Source organism: Gopherus flavomarginatus, chromosome 6 (genome assembly GCF_025201925.1).
Source record: "Gopherus flavomarginatus isolate rGopFla2 chromosome 6, rGopFla2.mat.asm, whole genome shotgun sequence".
Classification (NCBI taxonomy): domain Eukaryota; kingdom Metazoa; phylum Chordata; order Testudines; family Testudinidae; genus Gopherus; species Gopherus flavomarginatus.
The window spans coordinates 102,306,279-102,327,251 of record NC_066622.1 but is presented as its reverse complement, the minus strand read 5'-3'; the positions used below and the strand labels follow the sequence as shown (position 1 = coordinate 102,327,251).

General features: G+C 40.2%; 1 protein-coding gene across 2 annotated transcripts in view; it reads right to left on the bottom strand.

The window, feature by feature from the left end:
* PCDH15 (protocadherin related 15) overlaps positions 1-20,973 on the bottom strand; it is a 1,406,570-nt gene that overhangs the window by 483,349 nt on the left and 902,248 nt on the right. For both annotated transcript variants that reach the window (XM_050959272.1, XM_050959271.1), the window contains one exon: positions 19,770-19,925. In XM_050959272.1, coding sequence (XP_050815229.1) covers positions 19,770-19,925 — 156 coding nt within the window. The remainder of the gene's footprint in view (positions 1-19,769; positions 19,926-20,973) is intronic.

The following is a 20,973-nucleotide window of genomic DNA, read 5'->3' as shown; positions in this document are numbered from 1 at the left end:
ATTTCTGCTCTCTTGCAAAACTCTAGAAAACAGGATATGTCTGGAGGATACCACCTGAAGTCAGGAGAACAGAATCCCCCATTCAGGAAAGAGAACATCAGAGCAGGCACTCCAGCTCACCATTAGCTGCAGTAGTAACTATTGCCCCCACAATCACATTCACATTACACAAGGAGTTTTAGCCACTGTTTTTAAGCCAAGCTCCCCAGCCATGCTGCTAAGACAAAGCTGAGCTGCCACAAAGTAATTCTCCTTGGAACGTAGGGTCCAACACAATACCAGTTTTATTGCTTTTCAGACTTCGCATACAAGCAAAAAGAGGAAAGGATTTGTCCCACAGAGTTTTATTAAAAAACAAACATTTCCGGAATAAATGCAGACTATAATAGCCACACTGCCACATTACATAGTTAACAACAAACAGCAAATATTAGTATCTGGCAATTTGCATTGTTTTCTCATGTATCCTTGGTTCAGAGGTTGTGAGATCCTGGTTTGATTTTTAAAACTTGTTATTTAGGAAGCTTAGATTTCTGTAATCAATATTTTCAGAGCTAACAATAATTAAGCTTTAGAATAAAACCCATTTCCTTGCAGAGTCTTGCTTAGGACAACAGTGTGTACAGTATATTTTTCTTAATGCCAAACTGCATTATATATACTTAAACCGTAACTATATATTTTTTGCTAATAACTTGATTTGCCTGCCAATGTCCTATGCTGTAAAAATACTATCCATGCTATACAAGTTGTGAATAAGAGAGTTGGCTCCCCCTCAGGTCCTACTGTTTCCTTACATCATTCTCTATGGAGTTCATTACCTTGTGATTTGCACCCAAGACTCATTACCTTAAATCTCTGTTGCAAGAGCAAACTTAAAAAAAAAATTAGGAAAACAATTGTCTCAGAAATTTGAATGAAGTTGCACAAAATCAGAGCTAAATGCCATAAACCCAGTTGGATATATTATTGTTTTACTATTAAGAACAGTATTTTTCAGGATTCTTTCCTATTTTTTTTGAACAGGCTATAAAGAAACAAAGCAAAATAATCAAAAGACACTTCAGATATTTTATGGTGAAATGTGAAACTTTTTATTAAAATAAAATACTTGACATTAGTCATTGAAAAAATATTTGATTTTCATAATAAGTTAAGATGTATTGTTTCAAGGGGATGTTCATCCTAGTGGTTGGTCTGAGGGTCAGTACATGATGGAGAATGGTCTCTTGCTTACGCACAGTCAGAATGGTAAAAAGCTGCAGAGCTCCCTGGAAAAAAATAGGAGGAAATGACTGACATGATGAGATGTATATGCCCATAAAGGGCTAGCAAGGAGAGGGTTAAGCACTCGGTAAAATGCAGGATTTGTCAGCAGAGCACCAAGCTGGGGCAGCTATGATGAGGTAAGTAATTTCATGGCACTCTGTAAGAGAGCAACTTTCTCAGACTTGGACTTTACTTCAAGAACCAGGCACTCACAGCAGAGGGAAAAAATTACTAGCTGGAAAACCAATTTTAGCTGTCCAAAGCCACCGTCTTCAAGTGTGTGAGAATAAGAACATAAAATTGGAAAGAAAAGAGTCAGCAAGAAAAGGTAACTAAAGCAGAACTTGTAAATAAGTGCAGACCACATTATAAAAGGGCAGCAAGATTCTGATTCAGATCAACGAAGGGGCTGACTCCACCTTCTAGAGTCAGAAATTTACACAAGAATCTCAGTTTGTTTCTTTTTTTAAAAGTAAGTTTCTAGAACTAATGGTTGAAGTAAAAAAAAAAGCTGATTCAAGGCCAGATTTTTAAATACAAATAGGCACCCAACTGATTTTAGAAAGTGCTACAAAAGTGGGAGCTAGGCATCTAGGAGGTTATCTGCATCCTTAGGTGCTTAAATACCTTTAAAAATCTGGGACTCAGTGAAGAAAGTACAGATCATTTAACTCTACTCTGAATACAAGGGAGATTGGGGTATGGAACCTATGAGCAGATAAGCCTAAGGAGAAGAGTATGGTTCATATAATGTTATTTTGGAATCAATGGTCTGTTAATAAAGTGAGGCATCAAAAAGTGTGATTTCTTCTTCAGAGTTGTAGGTTTTGTTTGCAGTTGGGTGGGAGTAATTATAATGACTAGACAGCACTCTCTCATAAGCATAGCATGTCTTCACCAGACGTGCTGCAGCTGAGCCTAGCTAGTGTAGACTTCCCCAGAGGTTTAGGGACACTCAGATCATAGGGTTGTGTCCCTGACCATCCTAGTTAATAGCCATTGATAGATAAGTTCATGGAGGATAGCTCCAACTATTTTTTGAACCCAGTTATACTTTTGGCCTTCACAACATCCCATCTTTAACTTCTTCTCATTTGGAAGCCATTCCATATTCCTAAACATTTTTCGTCCTCTCTTTATTTTTTTACAGTTCTAATACATCTTTTTTTGAGATGGGGAGACTGTAACTGCACACAGTATGCAAGGTGTGGGAATAACATTGATTTAATATAGTGGCATTGCAATATCTTCTGTCTTATTTTCTATCCTTTTCCTAATGATTCCTAATATGTTAGCTTTTTGACTGCTACTGCACATGGAGTGGATGTTTTCAGAGAACTGTATATGAAGTTTCCAAGCTCTATCTCAAGTGGTAACAGCTAATTTAGACCCAATCATTTTGTATTTTGCATGTTTAGTTGGGATTATATTTTCCAAAGTCATTACTTTACAATTATAAACACTGAATTTCATCTGCCATTTTTTGTGCAGTCATATAGTTTTGTGAGATCACTTTGTAACTCTTGGCAATTAGCTTTTGACTTAACTATCATAAGTAATTTTGTATTGTCTGCAAACTTTGTCCATTCACTGTTTATCCCCCTTTTCTAAATCATGTATGAATATATTGAACAGTCCTGGTCCCAGCACAGATCCTTGGGGGATCCCACTATTTATCTCGCTCCCTTTTGAAAACTGACCATTTACTCCTACCCTTTGTTTCCTGACTTTTAACCAGTTACTGATCCACAAGAGGACCTTATCTCTTATCCTATGGCTGCTTACTTTGCTTAAGAGCCTTTGGTGAGGGCCTTGTCAAAAACTCTCAAACTCCAAGTACACTGTATCCACTGGATCACTCTTGTCCACATGCTTGTTGAATCCCTCAAAGAATTCTAATAGATTGGTGAGGCATGACTTCCCTTTACAACAGATGTGTTGACTCTTCCCCAACATATTGTATTATTCTATATGTCTGAGAATTCTGTTCTTTATTGTAGTCAATTTGCTTGGTACTGAAGATAAGCTTATGTCCTACAGTTACCAGGATCGCCTCTAGAGCCATTTAAAAATGGTGTTACATTAGTTATCCTTCAGTCACCTAGTGCAGAGGTTGATTTAAGCAATAGGTTACATAACACAGTAATTCTGCAATTTCATAACTTCAGAACTCTTGGATGAATACCATCTGATCCTGGTGACTTATTACTGTGTAATTTACAATGTGATCCTAGACCATTTATCTTGAACCGTAGACATGCAGCCCAAAGAAACTACCACTCCAACATGCAATGTTCCATGTTTTTAAGTCGCAAAGTGGAATCGTATGCTGGAACCTGTAGCCTCTATAGACCATACCAATATTAATCAGTAGTGGTGGCTGTTATTTGTTTAGTACAGAGTAAGTTGCTAATGAAGCTCTCACTTAGACAAAGCTTTGTGGTCACTGCCTTACACATTGAAAATGGTCTTAAAATCTGTGTCTATCTAATCATTTATTTTACTATATTTGCAGTTCTGTGAGTGTAAGCTGTCAGTGTACTAAGGGGAGACGATGTGACATTTTGTATTTCTTAAGGCTACTACTGAAATAGGCTTGTTTCATCTCTGCATTCTCTGGCCCCTGAAAAACAAATGCCATGGACAATGTTAACTTTCAAACACGAAGTACATTTCATTTCCCTTGTACATGTTTCTTTCAAGAAAGTCATACAAAAGTTATTACAAATTGGCAATACAGTCACCACTGAATTTTTTAAACTTGTCATTTGCAGGTCATTAACATCCCCACCAGATTCCCTGTAAGAAGTACATGAATACTATAGTACCATTAAGCAGGAAAAAGGTAACATTTTGAAGATTTTATTGGTGATCACAGTCAATTCAATTCTCTCTCTCTTCTTGTTCCTATAGTATTAAATAAAAATCCATTTTGGACTTAAGGTGGAAGGGTGAAGAGAATAAAAGTTCACCAGATAAGATGATGAAGGGTTCTATCAGTTTAAACCCCATTGTTGAATTATATTCAAACTGACATAGTTGTGTAAATGGAAAATGTAAAAGGAACCCACATTCCAAAAGGAATGATTTGGTATTATAAAATAAATGAATTACAGTTGCATGTTATAACTGCAAAGGTCAAAGCCTGCAGTTCTGATTTATTCTAGATATAATGCATTAAAGCAGTACAGATTTGCTAACCTTCATGAATTTAGCAATGTGAATTCCATTAGTCTGCTAGCTTGATATCTGATTCAAAAGGTGGTATTAGACATCCCCTCACTTCTGGCCCTAGAATATATTTATTCTTTTTCTCTTCCTTTTCTCTGTATTTTATTCTATACAATATGAATAAATTAGAAAGGAGATTGAACCAAAACCCTGCATTTGAACACCCCAGGAACTTTAGCAAAATTTCAATACAGATTCAAACTTTAGGGCTGCCCCAATCCCTCATCGGGATTTCTTCAGACTTTGGATCAGTTTACATTCAGATCTGAACTACAAGTTTCATGTGCACCTCCAGAATGAACTTGATGAACTAGAAGGCGAAATTAATATAATCCATTAGAGATTGGCTCAGTATAGACAAAAGCTGCATCAGCTTTCTACACACACATCTTCCAATTTTATTGCGTTTTATCAAATTTATGAAGGTTTTCTGCTGAAGGAAGTAGACTGCGATCACAACAGCCATTTTATCTCTTCAGTATAAAGAAGATAGCCACCTCAACCACAGTTCAGCTTTTAAAGTGTGCTTCGAGGGCCTGATCCAATTCCCATTGGCCACAATGGGAGCTGGAACTGGGCATGAATGATACCTCATTCAGGGAATACCTTGTAGGAAGAGTACAAATATTAAGGTATTCTTATTTATTGAATAGATCTCACTTTTGACCTAACAAATAACAGGCAAAATTACATATGTATACTTACTGCACCTCTCATTAAAGGAGAAGTTACAGAGACTATCTGATTCCTTATTAGACAATTCTGTCTTCAAGACAAAGATTTTTAAATTTAGTTTTCTGGTGTCCATATGTTACAAAGTAATGCCCAAAGCAGAAACCAAATAGATAATGTTTTATTAAGATATTTCACATTAGACCCTGAAATACATAAACAATTCCAGAGAGCAACTTTCCTGTAAAGAGCACCAAAATAGCAATTTGATATAACAGTAGGTGGTTATATAGAAATATATTCTATTCTAAACATATACTGCAGAAACTAAGGGGAAAAAATCTTTCTTCCAGAAATTCACAGCCATACTGCTTACTGTTTAACAAACAGTAATGGATTTTGTATAGCAAATGGCAATGCTATGTCATGATAATAAGCAACCAATATGTTTTGGTAATCAGTCCAGAGATGATGTATGGGATGTTCTTATGACCTCTTCTGTCATACAAAATTGCTTTCATACCAATTTCCTTCTGACAGTACACTGTAAAATAGCTTGTGAACTACTGGCCTTTCCCTAGGGTAGAGAATATTAGGGAAAGCTGGTTCTAAAAAACTACAAACTCCTTCTACTTATTACTTCAGTGGAAAAAAAACAAGCCGGGAAGCTCAGTGTAGCACATAGACTGTGACTGTATATGTTAATTTTTTTCAGACTGACAGCCAAATTAATGTGTTTGAAGATGGATGCTCAGAGTCTCTAAAGAAAAAAAGATGCTTTATTATTCTGAGCACAAAATCAACCACACCATTTTTATGTGTATTTAAGTTTGCCTCAAAGACATTTGGTACAGGTCTCTGCATAACCAACATGCTCACATCTCTGCTCTTGGTTTATCCTTCTCCATGCCTCATCCATCATTTATTTCAAACTTTCCTTCTTTCTGCTTGCGCTGTTATTTGAACGTTTTCTTCCTTTTGGCCCCACTTCCAGAGGGAAAACCTCTCTCCAAAAATTTCTTCCGTGAAGCCTTTCTAAAGTGACTGCTGCAAGATGATGACATCACCTCAAATTTATGCTAACCCTCCTTGATCAAGACATGTAAGAGAATGAGGATATTAGGGGTGGCCATTAAACAAAGTTCTCTTTTGCCAAAAATTAGGTTTTAACATTTGTTTTCATTCTGCTCTGGAATAAACTAGACCTTTTTAAAATCTCTCTAAAACAATCAGAAAGGGAGACACACTCAGCCCAGAATAGCCAATAGCTCAGTGGTTAGGGCATTCACCTGATTCAGATCAGGGACTTGAACCTGCGTCTCCGATCTCAGGTGAGTGCTCTCAACACTGAGCTAAAAAGTCAATCTCTCCTGCTGCAGCTGCTCCACTTCATATAAATGAAGAAAATATTAACTGGGTGCATGTGAGAGAGAGAGAGAGAGACACTGTCTGAACTCTATAGCCAGATGGTTAGACACTCAGCTGCTCTCTCCCCTTTTGACCAGAAATTCCATCCAGGACCTGAAATACCTTCTTGGCGAAATTTTCATAGAAACAGATAAGTTTCCATGAAGTTTCTATTATAAGAAAGTGACATTTTCTGACAAAAACCTCTATTGTCTAAAGGTTTCCACCCAGCTCTAGATTACCTGCATGAGTGGATGTATTGAAGCAGTCTGCAACTTTCTTCACTTTAATGTCAATCCCCACCAAACTTCCAGGTATTATTTTGTCCATTTCATTCCAAAATACTATAGCCTCGTAAAATACCAGCATGGAAAGATGGTTGGCTAGCTTAGCCAAACCTCCACTATTTAATTTCAGATTCAGCCAAATGGTGAATCCCTTCACTCTTCCCTGGGAAGAGGAGTGAGGGTACAGATGAGAGGAAAGTTCAAGTCTTCACTGGAAAAAGAGGTGTTTCTGGAATGACACTGTTAACTGGAGATAGCTTTCTTGATGTAAAGTTTTAGTAGACACAAGGCAAAGCTAGTTTTTACTTGAATGTAGTTTATTAGGATTGCCCTTGACTCTCTCCAATTGGGGTTTACCTCATCTAATTATATTGAGGTAAAAGCTACATTTTTTTTGCTTCACAGGCTAACAGGGCAGATGAAGTGGGGTAGTTTTCAGCTCAAAGAATGTTTGCTTTGAGACTGGAAATTCTTAAACAAATGGGGTGCTGTTCACTGGAGCCCATCAGCTCTCGCAAACATATTCCCACTCCCTAACCCCACATGACCAAAGAGTGGCTAGGATAACTGAAGCACTATTACACTCTGTCCAGCCTCAGCCATTTCACAATCTCCAAATATGTCCTGGTGGGGAGAAAGGAAAGGGCTCTTTTGCGAGATGGTGCACATACCTGCCCAATAAGGATCCTGGGGATGGCCTATTCCCCACCGAGTCCAGTGATCAGAATGTAATGAACACATCTTCCAAACAGATATATGATACTATATATAGATTTTCTTAAGTATAATTATTGTAAAATATATACTATAACACTGGTCTACAATTTTTGAGAAGCCGTCTGCTTCAGAGATAAAATGTGATATTTATTATGTATTTTGATGTGCTGAATTCAAATATGACAATTAAAACAACTGATTGGCTACTGTTTCTAAGATATTTAAGTTCTTACATTTTATGTCTATGTATATTGTGTAGATAGTAGAGTTTTAATCATAAATTGTAAACCTAGGTCTTTTCATGTGTTTATGGTTGCTTTACATGATAATATTTCACCTGTCCTGTTTATGTAACACTTTAAAAATCAGCAAAAGGGTTATATAAATAAAATTTATTATGAAACCAAAACACAAAAAGCTATTATGTACATAGTTCAGTCCTATTCAGTGTCTACTCGGCGCTTCTTGGCTTGTCTCTTGTATTCATTAAATGGAGCATCTCTTGTCACTGTCCAGCAATAGTCTGCAAGCATTGATGGGCTCCATTTGCCCTGATAGCCTGCCAGGAGATTCCACTGCTGTAGTCTGGAGCCCAACAGCTCTGCTTTACTCTTGGGTAGTTCCAAATCCCTGACAAGGTGTCACGGAGTCCCCGGGCGATGCTCTGGAACTGCTCCCCACCAAGCCAGTCAGGACTTTGGGGAGCCTCCTCTCCCTTGGAGCAGACTTGTTCAGGGCAAGAAGCTCACATGGCTTCACCTCCTGGGTCTCTCCTTGGAGCATTCAGCATCCTCTGCCCCTCCGTGCGCTTCCCACAGCGAGTCCACCCCAGCGGGGTCCTGGGGAAGCCACTGGGTCCTGCACCCCCACTTTGCAGTCAGACGTGACTCTCAGCCAGCCAGTAAAACAGAGGTTTATTCGATGACAGGAACAGGGTCTAAAACAGAGCTTGTAGATACAGCGAACCGGACCCCTCGGCTGGGTCCATTCTGGGGGGCAGTGAGCCAGACCCCCAGGTCTGCCCTCCACCCTTGACCCCAGCCAGCTCCAGACTAACAATCCCTCCCAGCCCCTCCTCTCTCCTCAGTCCCTTCCCGGGCCAGGAGGTCACCTGATCCCTTTGTCTCCAACACCTTCAGCTGGCACCTTTGCAGAGGAGGGGCCCAGGCCATCAGTTGCTAGGAGACAGAGTGCCAGGCATTTAGGTGCACTGGCCCTTTGCTCTGCCAGATACTTAAGAACTGCCATGGGGACACTGAGGCACCAACACAGTATTCAGAGAAAACATTAAGAACATTCCCAGTTCGTCACACAAGGTCATTCAGTTCACCTTGTGTTATGAGGTGTGGTTCAGAGGAGGAGGATGGGAGAAAAGGTGGGTCCTGTGACATTGATGGTTCAGGAACAGAAGTTTCATCCTCTTCCTCTTCCTCGTCTGACTCAAGTGAGAATGATTCTGGTGCATCAGGAACCGGCAGTCCTTCTCCGTGGGGTACTGGGCGTATAGCTGATGGAATGTTTGGATAATGCACAGTCCACTTTTTTTTCTTTGGCACACCTTTCCCAACTGGAGGCACCATGCAGAAGTAACAATTGCTGGGAGGATCTGTTGGCTCTCTCCAAATCATTGGCACTGCAAAAGGCATAGATTTCCTTTTCCTGTTCAACCACTGGCGAAGATTTGTTGCACAAGTGTTGCAGCATATGTGTGGGGCCCACCTCTTGTCCTGATCTCCAATTTTGCAGCCAAAAGAAAGGTGATAGGCTTTCTTAACCATAGTGGTTAGACTGCGCTTTTGTGATGCAAAAGTCACTTCACCACAAACATAGCAGAAGCTATCTGCACTGTTCACACAAGTACGAGGCATCTCTGCTCACTTTGGCTAAACAGAAATGTGTCCCTTTGCAAAATCAAACACTAACAAATAAGAGAGCATGACACTGTATGATTTCTAGAGCTGATATAGCGCAATTTGTTCAGCAGAGTGATGTAAGCTTCATTATGATTGCATCATCCATGACTTCTAGGGATAACATGATGCAAGTCATATCATGTATGACGCAATACCAGCTTCAGATTGCATCATTCATTGTTATGCCTAAAAAGCAAGTACTGTCCAAACCCAGTCATAGATTTATTCATAGATCCAGTCAAAGATGTATTTTAGTCATTTCTGGTTTAAATTGAGATCCCTTCCCTTTATAACTCACTTATCCTCTGCCATTCCCAAGTCAAGGGTCGTATATACTGACCCAATAGCATATCTTGAAAACTAGAGCCAATCAATAATTTTAAGCATCATTTTTGTTCTCAGTGACCCAGAATTAGTAAAGTTGGACTACATTTATTTCAGAAGCATTTTGGCTGTAGAGCAGTGTAATTAATACAAAAATCTCCACCAGAACAATGTAAGAAGAGACCCTGTTCACCTCACAATGAAGCCAATGGAAGTTTTTTCACTGACTTTAGTGGTAACTAGATCTTTTCAGCAAAGACAAATAAGGCTGCTTGTGACACACTGTACCTCAAAATGGCACCCTGTAACCCCCATATTCATCAGTCATATATGGTTGTGAGGCTTCATGCAAAACATGCCATGTAAGATACAACATGAAAGGTCATGATGTGCTGAAACAAGCTGTTCTGTCCAAATATGTATATCATTAGTGTGTATGAAGTTATGAGATTTTGCAGTATGGTTGTTACTGAAATATGTCATAAGTTTGAGAATCTCTACTGCCAGCTGGCTGTAATAGTTCAATTGCACAAGTCCACACTATGGGGGTTTACTTGATTACTGTGACTCAGCAAAGCTCACCGGGATGTCTGGGCAAGTGTCTTCTTGGCACTTGGACTGAATACAAAATGAGGGACTTGGTCTTTCTCTTCCTACACTTATGCTGGCAGCAACAGAGCAGGAAGACGACAACTTCACCTGAGGAGACTGGTCCAGGTTTAAGAGGGAAACCAGTGTATTATGAACTGTAACATCCGGTGGGGTGAAAAAATCGCTGACTTACATACTGCATAGTGTAATAAGGTTTAAGATTTAGATTTGCATTTATCTTTTGTTTTCTTTGGTAACTATTTCTGACCTTCTTATGCCTATCACTTTCAGTCACTTACAATCTATCTTTCCATAGTTAATATATCTGTTTTATATTTTATCTAAACAGTGTATTTTGCTTGAAGTGCTTGGGAAATCTCAGCTCAGTTTACAAAGCAGGTGCATGTCCTCTCCACATTGAGAGAGGGGCAGACTGGTTAATAAACTTATACTGGCCAAGCTTCAGACCAGTGTAAGATGGTACAACTCTGGGGTGTAAGGCTGTGGAGCTGGCGGGAACTGGCTGATGCCTTTCTCCGTGTGATTCATGAGAGGCTTTGGGTGACTTCATGCAATATAGCTCGGTGTGGGCTCCACCTGCTCTCGTGCTGAGGGATAACAGCACCTGGAGGTGTTTGCTGCTTGTCACTAGCAAAGCATTGTGAGAGACTGCCCAGGCTGGAAAGTTAAGGGGGCACAGCACTACTCCATTTCCAGGTTGCACCCCGGGGATCCTGGCACACTGCTCTACACTGCTATACACTTTAAAATATTAGCTAAACCTCACAACAGCTCTGTACAGGAAGGTAAAGAGAAGAACAGAAAAGTTAACTGACGTCCCTATGGTGATACAAATCAGACACAGAACCAGGAGTAGAAACCATTGGACCTGACTCTCAGACCTCTGCTCTAACCATCAGACATGCTTATTCTCCACCTGCAATATCTTGCAGTTAAAAAAAAACCCAAAAAAACAAACTAAAAAAACCAAGCAAGTTTTGTTTCTAGATATTTGAGCTGCTAGGAAGGCATTAATTAACATTTTCCAAAAAGACAGACATCAAAACAGTATTCCAAACTGATTACTGATGGCCATTGTGGGTGCCTGGCCTTACATTGGGTAAACTATAGACATTTGTAAAGGAAGCCATTATCACCACTAGTAACAAGACTGAGATGATCTGTCCTTGTGGAGAAGGCAATGTATTGCAAACAATAGCAATGACAGGAAACAAATACAGTAAGAAAAAGAAAGAAAAGAAAATCTTGGAATTAAGAATGTGACTAAGCAAAGAGGAAAAACTTACAGTAAGCTTTCTATTTCCATAGGTGAAAGTTACACAGGAAACTTTAAACAAATAAAATTGCTGAAATTATTTATGTGCATTAGGAAGATACATTCTGATAGATATATTCATCACCTTCATAACACACTGAGAATATTAATAAGCAAATAACAAGAGAATGTAAAGTTAGAAAAAGAGAAGAATTTGCCACAGTGGGTCACACAGCAGAACAAAATAAGATTTACAAGTAATTATTGCGAGCTAATGCACTTTTGATGATGTATACCAAAAGAGATTAATTACTTCAATACCATACGGAAAAAGACTTGAGTAATTACATTGAAAGTGAAGTAAATTCAGCTTAAATTGTAATTACCAGCAGCATCAGTGCCAATATTTTTAGACAATCAGAGTTCAAGAAACAGTACTGCATAAATGCTGCATTCTCTGCAAGTGAAGAATTCAAATGACATACATAGTCTTGAACACTAGCCAAAAAATGTTGGTTTCCAAGAAGAGAAAAATCTTCATTAATTACAAGGCACTTCTCTATCCTTATTATAAAACTGCTAACTTAGCTTTTAAATTGTATTAGTCAATGATGAATTCACTCTTATATTCTAAACAAAAACTATATTAAAATGGAGATAAGGTTGAGAATTTGTAACAGCAACGTAAGGATGAAACACATTACACGGAAGCTGAAATTCTCTCAAAACCATGCAATATAAATCCAGACATCCAGAGTTACGGTTACACTTAGAAGAAATACAAACAAGATAAGAAACGCACAATTAAGGTACTGAAACAACTGCTTGGGTGACACTGATGTTCTCTCAGAAACGGACAGAGGACAGACATCCATTTTATACTCCTAGACCTCTCTGCAGCATTTGACCCTGTTTATTATGAGATCCTGACATCCCACCTGAGAGAGGGGGCAGAGGTCCAAGGTAATGCACTAAAATGTCTTCAACGGACATACCTAATGAGTAATGATAGAACCCCTTATTTGTGGAGTCCCACAATGGTCAATTCTCTACATTTACATGCAGCCTTCTAGGAGAGCTGGTCAGACAACACGGCCTCAAAAAAAAAGCAAGATTCAGATGACATAGCTCTACATAGCATTACATAAGACCACACCACTACCATCAATATGGCCAAATATTTTGACACTATCAGGTCATGGATGAAAAACACAAAGTTGAAGCTGAAATTGACTTAAGACAGAAGTGAATAGAACTAACTGTGCCCTGTAGCAATGTCATGCAATAACTATATGATTTTAAGGAAATTTAGGGTCTGCGGTCCAAGGCTAAACTGATGTTAAAGATACATTACTTTTTCATATTTTTCCCCTTTTGGCAAAAGTACAGGATAGTGTTTAGGATGCTGTATGAGTTAGCTATGCATTTCTTAACCTAACACATTTGTAATACTTTTAAATTTAGTCTTAAATCTAAACTTCCTGGGTTTGTAGAACTTGGTTTTAGGATAATTACAACATCCATAATGGTTTTAGCCTTTCACACGGAGCTAAAGTTGATAATATATATTAGTAATTGAATGTAGTTTTTGTCTAGGGATTTCCTTTTTATTACTATCAAAATGTTTCTGCATGTACAGAAGAAGAAACTGAAGAGAAAGTTACCATGAGATATTTCCAAATGAGTATCAGCCTTAATTTTTTTTATTTTTACTTTGAAGGGGAGAGTCACTAGTACACCAAAGGGAGGGGGAAACAACTAAAATATTCTGGTAATTCAGTTCCTTAATTTGCCATTGGCTTATTGATTTAGAAGTCAGTGTTAATAAGACTGGTGATATAGTGGTAGGGGCAGGAAGAACATAATTCCCCAAGAGCCAATGTCTCCGTTGTTTAAGAGGTTCCCCCTGTATTTGTGGTTCAGTTACCTTGGCAGTGCTTCCTCAGTGCACAGTGGAGCCAATGCAGTAGTGCCATGGGGAGCCTTTCAAGAACTGATGTTGAAGCTATCATGCAGCCCCAAAATCTTTAAAGAGCAGTGACAGTGGGACGAAGGATTCTACATATGAGAACTGACACATGTTTAAGCTCCCCCATATAAATGAGTCATTACAATCAACAGAATTTTTGCATGTAAATTAGTTGTAGAGGAAAGTTGGTAAGTGGATTATTCACCTTCGATGTCAATTCTTCCGCTTAAAAGTTACCTGAGTTGTTTATTACTGCTGGGCAGTACTTCCTGCAGAGCCTAACCTCACAGGGCCTACAGGTGAAACCATGCCTAAGCTTCCAATCGTGACACAGGAGCATCAGTAGCCTAGCATCCCTATAGTCCCAGATTCTACTCCCACAGATTCTTAAAAACACATTTCAAGTTTCCAGATGTTAGAAGAGATGTATGGAAAGAGACTGCTACCCATTCCTGAATTTAAAGGAGACTTTGAAATTCATATATATTTGACTATGCAAATTCTTATCTTCTCTTAATGTAACACTTGATGTCTTCTAGTGTGAATGAAGATGAAAGCCTGTGCACAACAGTACAAAACAAGAGAAGACATGCAAGATATATTGGGTCCAGTTCCTCCAGGACTTTCTGCTAAAATATGGGGTTAATTTGAAATTTATAATTTTAACATGACAGAAGAGCAGATTAGCAAGATTGGGACTTATATTAAAATAAAAATAAAAATAGAGCTCTCTACATTTTTAAAATATTCCTTATATAATGATTTGTGGATAATTTAAACATAAAAAAGAAGACTTCAAATATGAGGAATTCCATTCATTAAAATGAAGTTTCTGATAGTGTCCAATAAATTAATCTTTGACCACAAATAGTTTTCTTGTAATTATACTGACTATAATTATAAAATGCATGCATGCATGCATGCATATCTAGGATAATCTCCATTATAATAGATTTCTTTCTGCCAAAGTTTAGAGGTCATACACACAACATCTTTTTTTTTTTAGTGTCTTGATATTAATTAAACACAAATATTTTCATTATACCTCATATGTAAACCAAAAAGGAAAATAGAGAGGCGATAGATAATTCAAAAACAGTTTAGTACACTCTTGTAGTTTAAACTGGAAAAATATATTCTGCTGGTAACTGAAACTATCAATAACTTTTTAAAATTACTCTCTAAAACCTTCAAGAAAAAAAACTATCATTTTGTAACTGAAAATAGAGTCTTATAATAGAAGTTTTAGGTAATCTTAATACTACCAGTGCTGCCTATCATACTATGTTTATCTTATTTGTCTCGATCACACATACTTAATCCTCCTGTTTTCTTGAAGCAAAAACAAACAAAACAAAAAAACTGCTACTAACCTTTCTGTAACTGTTGTTCTTCAAGATGTATTGCACATGTCCATTCCAATGTAGATGTGCACACACCCTGAGCACAGCTGCCAGACTTTTTTTTCCCCTTAGTGGTATCTGTTGAGTCAGGTCCAGCACCCTCTGTTGTCGCATGCTCATAGCACTGGTATAAAGGGCCCTGCCGACTGCAAGCAGCAAGAAGAAACTCAAGGGGCACACGCATATCTACACTGGAATGGACATGTGTAAGCAATCGACGTAATATTGAGCTTCTACCCCTACATTTTATTCCACTGCAGGAAGAAGATAGTCTCAAAGAACTTTCTGGTCAGAAGTCTAAGAAACCACTTGTGCCTTGTACTGTCACCCTCAGCATGTTTTCTTTTGCAGGTGTGTCATAAACAGATAAGCAAGAGTTAATAGAACAGAAGTACTTCATATCTCTTTTGCCTGTAAAGGGTTAACAAGATCAGTGAACCTGGCTGTCACCTGACCAGAGGACCAATCAGGGGACAGGATACTTTCACATCTTGAAGGAGGGAAGCTTTTGTGTGTGCTGTTAGAATTTGGTTGTTCTCTTTGGGTTCTGAGAGTGACCAGATGTGCAACCAGGTTTCTCTCCAGTCTCTTTGATACAGTCTCTTATATGTCCAGAATAGTGAGTACTAGGTAGATAAGGCAAGTTAGGCTTATGTTTGTTTTCTTTATTTGCAAATGTGTATTTGGCTGGAAGGAGTTCAAATGTGTATTTGGCTGGAAGGATTTTACTTTGTACTTGTATACTTAGGCTGGGAGGGTATTCCCATTGTCTATAGCTGAAAGACTCTAACATATTCCATCTTAAATTTACAAAGATAATTTTTACTGTTTTTTCTTTCTTTAATTAAAAGCTTTTCTTGTTTAAGAACCTGATTGGTTTTTTTTAATTCTGGTGTGAGATCCCAGGGGACAGGGTCTGGATTCACCAGGGAATTGGTGGGGAGAAAGGAGGGAAGAGGGAGAGAAAGGTTAATTTCTCTCTGTGTTAGGATTACTTTCTCTCTCAGGGAGAGTCTGGGAGGGGGAGAGAGAAGGAGGGGGAAAGGTGAATTTTCCTCTCTGTTTTAAGATTCAAGGAGTTTGAATCACAGTAATCTTCCAGGGTAACCCAGGGAGGGGAAGCCTGGGAGAGGCAACGGTGAGGGAAAGGGTTTACTTTCCTTGTGTTAAGATCCAGAAGGCCTGGGTCTTAGGGGTCCCCAGGCAAGGTTTTGGGGGGACCAGAGTGTACCAGGCACTGGAATTCCTGGTTGATGGCAGCGCTACAAGTACTAAGCTGGTAATTGAATTTAGAGGAATTCATGCTGGTACCCCATCTTTTGGACGCTAAGGTTCAGAGTAGGGAATTATACCATGACAAGGTGGGTTTTAAGACTTGAGTTTAGGCTTATAAATATTCAGTTTCTTTTGATAAGAATACCCAAGTGCCTGGAAAATATATATTCTGGGCTAGATTCTCATTTCAACCACAACTGCTTTCTGGTACATTAGTGACATACAGAGACCGTAGCAGTAGGAAAAAGCTACAGGGAAATTCCTCCAGGGCAGGAGTAGAGTAGGGGTGGCTGCTCTGCCTGGCCTTATGATGCCACCTTCCCTGTCTCCATAGCTCTTGCTGTAATAGCAGGGCATCACAACTGCTGTAATGCTGAACCACTGGGACCACTGGAGCAGCCCAGAATACAGGAGAGGTATAAAGCTACCTTTACTTCCCTCCTGCGTCCTGAGAGGCCCAGCACAAAACCACACCTGTTATCTGCACATACATTTTTATTGGGTTTGGTAGAAGTTCTGGATGAACACCTCAGATTCAAGGTTCTTTATTAAATGGCTTTCCCGCCCCTCACCCACTTCTGGCATGACAGCTCATGGTTATTCAGAATGAGGGAAATTATCTGGGGTTGATAGTCAAGATGTCTCAGTGTCTTACCATTGACTTTAATGCCTCCACCCACCCCAGTCTTTCCCTTGGTTGTACCATGGATGGGTACTTGAAGTCAGTTTTGTGTAAACAAATGGTGTGGGAGGTAGCCCCTCCCTGCCTGATTGCTCTACCAGCTTATTGTGAGGTAATAAAGTTGCACCACAGTTGCCATTTTCTATATATACACCTCTACCTCGATATAATGCAGTCTCGAGAGACAAAAAAATCTCACCGCGATATAGGTGAGATCACGTTATATCAAATTTGATTTGCCCCCCCATCCCTTGTTCCCTGACCGCCCCCTCCAGAGACCCCCATCCCTAATCACCGCCAGGACTCCACCTCCTACCCAACCCACCTGTCCCCTGACTGACCCCTATCCACTGCCCACCCCTGCCCCTTGACAGACACTCACTGGCAGCAGTAGGAAGCGGAGCAACCTGGCCCCAGTCCACTCCACTCTGCCACCTCCCAGCCGCGGTGCTCCGCTTCCCGCCGTTGGTGAGTGCGGGGAGGTTGGGGAAAGGATGCCTCCCCACACACTCACCTGCGGCACGAAGCACAGCAACGTGACCCCAGTCTGCTCCATTTTCTTTGCCCCGTCGTCATCCCCAGCCGTGTCGCTGGCGGGCGGCTGGGGAAAGGTCCTGCACTCACCTGTGGCGGGATGTGGAGTGCCACGGCTGGGAGCTGGCAGAGTGGAGCTGGCTGGGATTGGGCTGTTCCGCTCCCTGCCACTGGTGAGTGTGGGGAGGTTGGGGAAAGGATGCCCTCTGCACTCACCTGCAGCAGGAAGCAGAGAGACACGGCCCCAGCCTGCTCCACTCTGCCACCTCCCAGCTGCGGCGCTCTGCTTCCTGCCGCATGTGAGTGCAGGTACGTTGGGGAAAGAACGACCCCTCGTACTCACCTGCAGCGGTAAGGGGAGTGCTGCGGCTGGGAGCTGGTGGAGTGGTACGGATTGGAGCCCAGCTGCTCTGCTTCCCCGCTGCTGGTCAGTGTGGGGAGATCTCTCCCCCCAAGTCCACTCCCCTGAATGACACAGCTGGGGCCAGGGTGAGGGAAGCAGAACGGACTGCTCCCAGTCCCCCACTAATCTCCCAGACCACTCTGGGACTACGGGTCCCCCAAAAGTGCCCTCCCACACAGGGCCAGCACTACCATTTAGGCGACCTAGGCAATGGCCTAGGGCGCCAGAATTTTTGGGGGGCGCTATTTTGCCGGCAGGGGTGGCACGCGGGTCCGGTGGACCTACTGCAGTCATGCCGGCAGACGGTCCGCTGCTGGAAAGGCTCTGGTGGAGCTGCCGCAGTCATTTCGGCGGACGGTGCACTGGTCTAAAGGCTCCGGCGGACCTACCGCAGTCATGCCTGCGGCAGGTCCACCAGAGCCTTTAGACCAGCGGACCGCCCGCCGGCATCACTGCGGCAGCTCCACCGGAGCCTTTCCAGCAGTGGACCGCCCACCAGCATCACTGCGGTAGGTCCACTGGACCTGCAGGGGGCGGTGAAATGGCCGTTCACCTAGGGCATCAGAAAGCCTGGCGCCGCTCCTGCTCCCACAGCTCCTGCCCCCCAGACCCCGGGGGAGCCCCTGAGCGCCCCCGAGACCCTCTGCACCTTACTGAACCCCTTTGCCCCGGTCTGGCCGGACACACTTAACATGCTGCTCAGAACAGCGTGTCAGAGCTTTACCGCGTTGTATGCGAACCCGTGTTATATCCAGTTGCGTTATATCAGGGTAGAGGTATATGTATATACACATACATATATTCTTAACCATGGTCTGTACATATCTCATAAAGACCATCAAGTTCAGAACATTACAAGCTTTCACAAAAGGCCTTACTCAATGTGATTTTATAGCACAATCACATAGTATGCAATCAGTCGGTTTAACTGCTTATTTTTGGTGTTTAAACCTTCCTTTCTCCCCTTGGGGTGTCTGGACCTTGATTGTCACACCCACCAAGCTGAGTTGCCAGGAACTCTTACTCCTTGTGCTGCTACCATTTTCATCTAATACAATATTAATATATAAAAATAAAAAGGAATAAAGTAAAGTAAGACAGGCAGAGGAGAGAAAGTAAACAGAATAACTTAGTTTCACAAATATAGCAAAATCCATTCCTCAATTCCCCAAACCTCAGAGCTCTTGTTTACTCAGGTAGTTTGCAGTTCCAGTCATTCCCTGACATACAAACAAGTCAAAATAATTCCATTTGTGAGGCCACTTAATGTACAGAATTGAAGCAAATTAAATGTTTACACTGAAATGCAACTTTGTCAAAAGATTATTGTTTCTTTCTTTAAAAAAAAGATTCTTGACATGGCATTTGTTTTCCACAAGTTCCTCAGTTTTGCCTCTGCATTTATGTAGTAATAGGAAAGCATTATCCTGTGACACTGTTCAATTCTGTTGATATTTTCAAATTTTTTTATTGTACTTTAACTGATGCTTTTATTCATTGTGATGCAATGTAAGGATCTGATTTCTTCAGCGAATGGCTCCCTAATGCTTAAAAGCTAAAACTATATAAGCACTCTGCTGAGAGCTGTGCCAAACTTTATGCTATATTTGCAGATGAATAGCTTACATATTAAAAACTTCAATATAATAATCATGCCACATCTAGAAAAAACGATCTAGAAACAAAAGGGTTTCTTACAATTGAAGGTTTGCTTTTTAAATGAAAACAGGAAAGAGGATGGGAAGAAGCATTTTCCAACTGCAATCTACACCAAGGAAATGGAGAAAAGGAAAAAGAGATATTAAGTGAAACTGACCTCATTTACTGCCACATAATACCGCTGCTTCTGAAAACGAGGGGAGTTATCATTCCTGTCTCTCACCACAATCCGTACTTCATGGTAGATAACAGTGCCAACTTTTTTGTTAATGCACTGGACTTGAACCACAATGGACTGAATCGACATTGGTGGCTGTAAATGAGAAAACACATCTTTATAGTACACAGAAAGGTGAGGCATAGTTAAAGAAGACTCAACTTCTTCACCACAGTCAATATGGCCTATGTTTACCATAGACAAATATGTTTTCTATATCATTCTATTTACTATTATTGTACATTTCTCGATTAGAAAGTTTCTCAGAGACAGTGTCCTGAACAAACCAACCTAGACCTATTTTTGCAACAATTTTTTTTAAAATTTATTTAGAACTAACATGTGCCTCTCATATAGCTTCTCTTGCAGCTTGTCAGTTCTACTAGCATGTTGCTGCATATTTCAAAGTAAAGATAGTGATTGTTAAAAACTTATCAATTGACACATTCAGAGGACAATAAAATGACATCTTTTGTTTGAATATTCAAAATATTGCAAGAGAGACTGATAAAATATATGCCTTTCCATTACAATTTCTAATCCCATTTTGAGTAGTAGTGTTTGAATTGAAAGGTCACACAGTTCTTGGAAACAGCATCAAGTGCACTAACTCATCACTTAGAGTTGACAAGTATTCATAATTTAAAAACAGCCAGGTCACCTGTAAGGGTAGGCACTCCACAGTCCAGTTTCTTCTACAGTAGCATTGACAGAATTTAGCCAGCAATACATTCTAGAGGTAATGGATCACTACTCTAGATAAGAACTTCCTGTGACTAATATAACATACATTGTAATCTTACATTTGAATAGATTACATTCTGCTGTATAGGAAGGCCATAAATATGTCAGCAGCAAGTAGATTAGTGAGAGTTTAGGGACTGAAAAATGCTTATGAATCAGGGATTGTGTGTCAGAACTAAATCTGTAAGTCAGTCAGGCTAATTTAATTTAATTTTATTTCCTTAAATAGGTTCATTCAAGTAAGTGCAATAATGATAAATTTTACCAAATGTTCCATTAGTTACCAATGCTAACATCTATAAACACAAACATTTGGTTTTCTTCTATATTAAATACACACAATTGAACAACAAAGTATGGGCATACTGGATTTATTCAGCAATATAGCCAGTTTTCACAT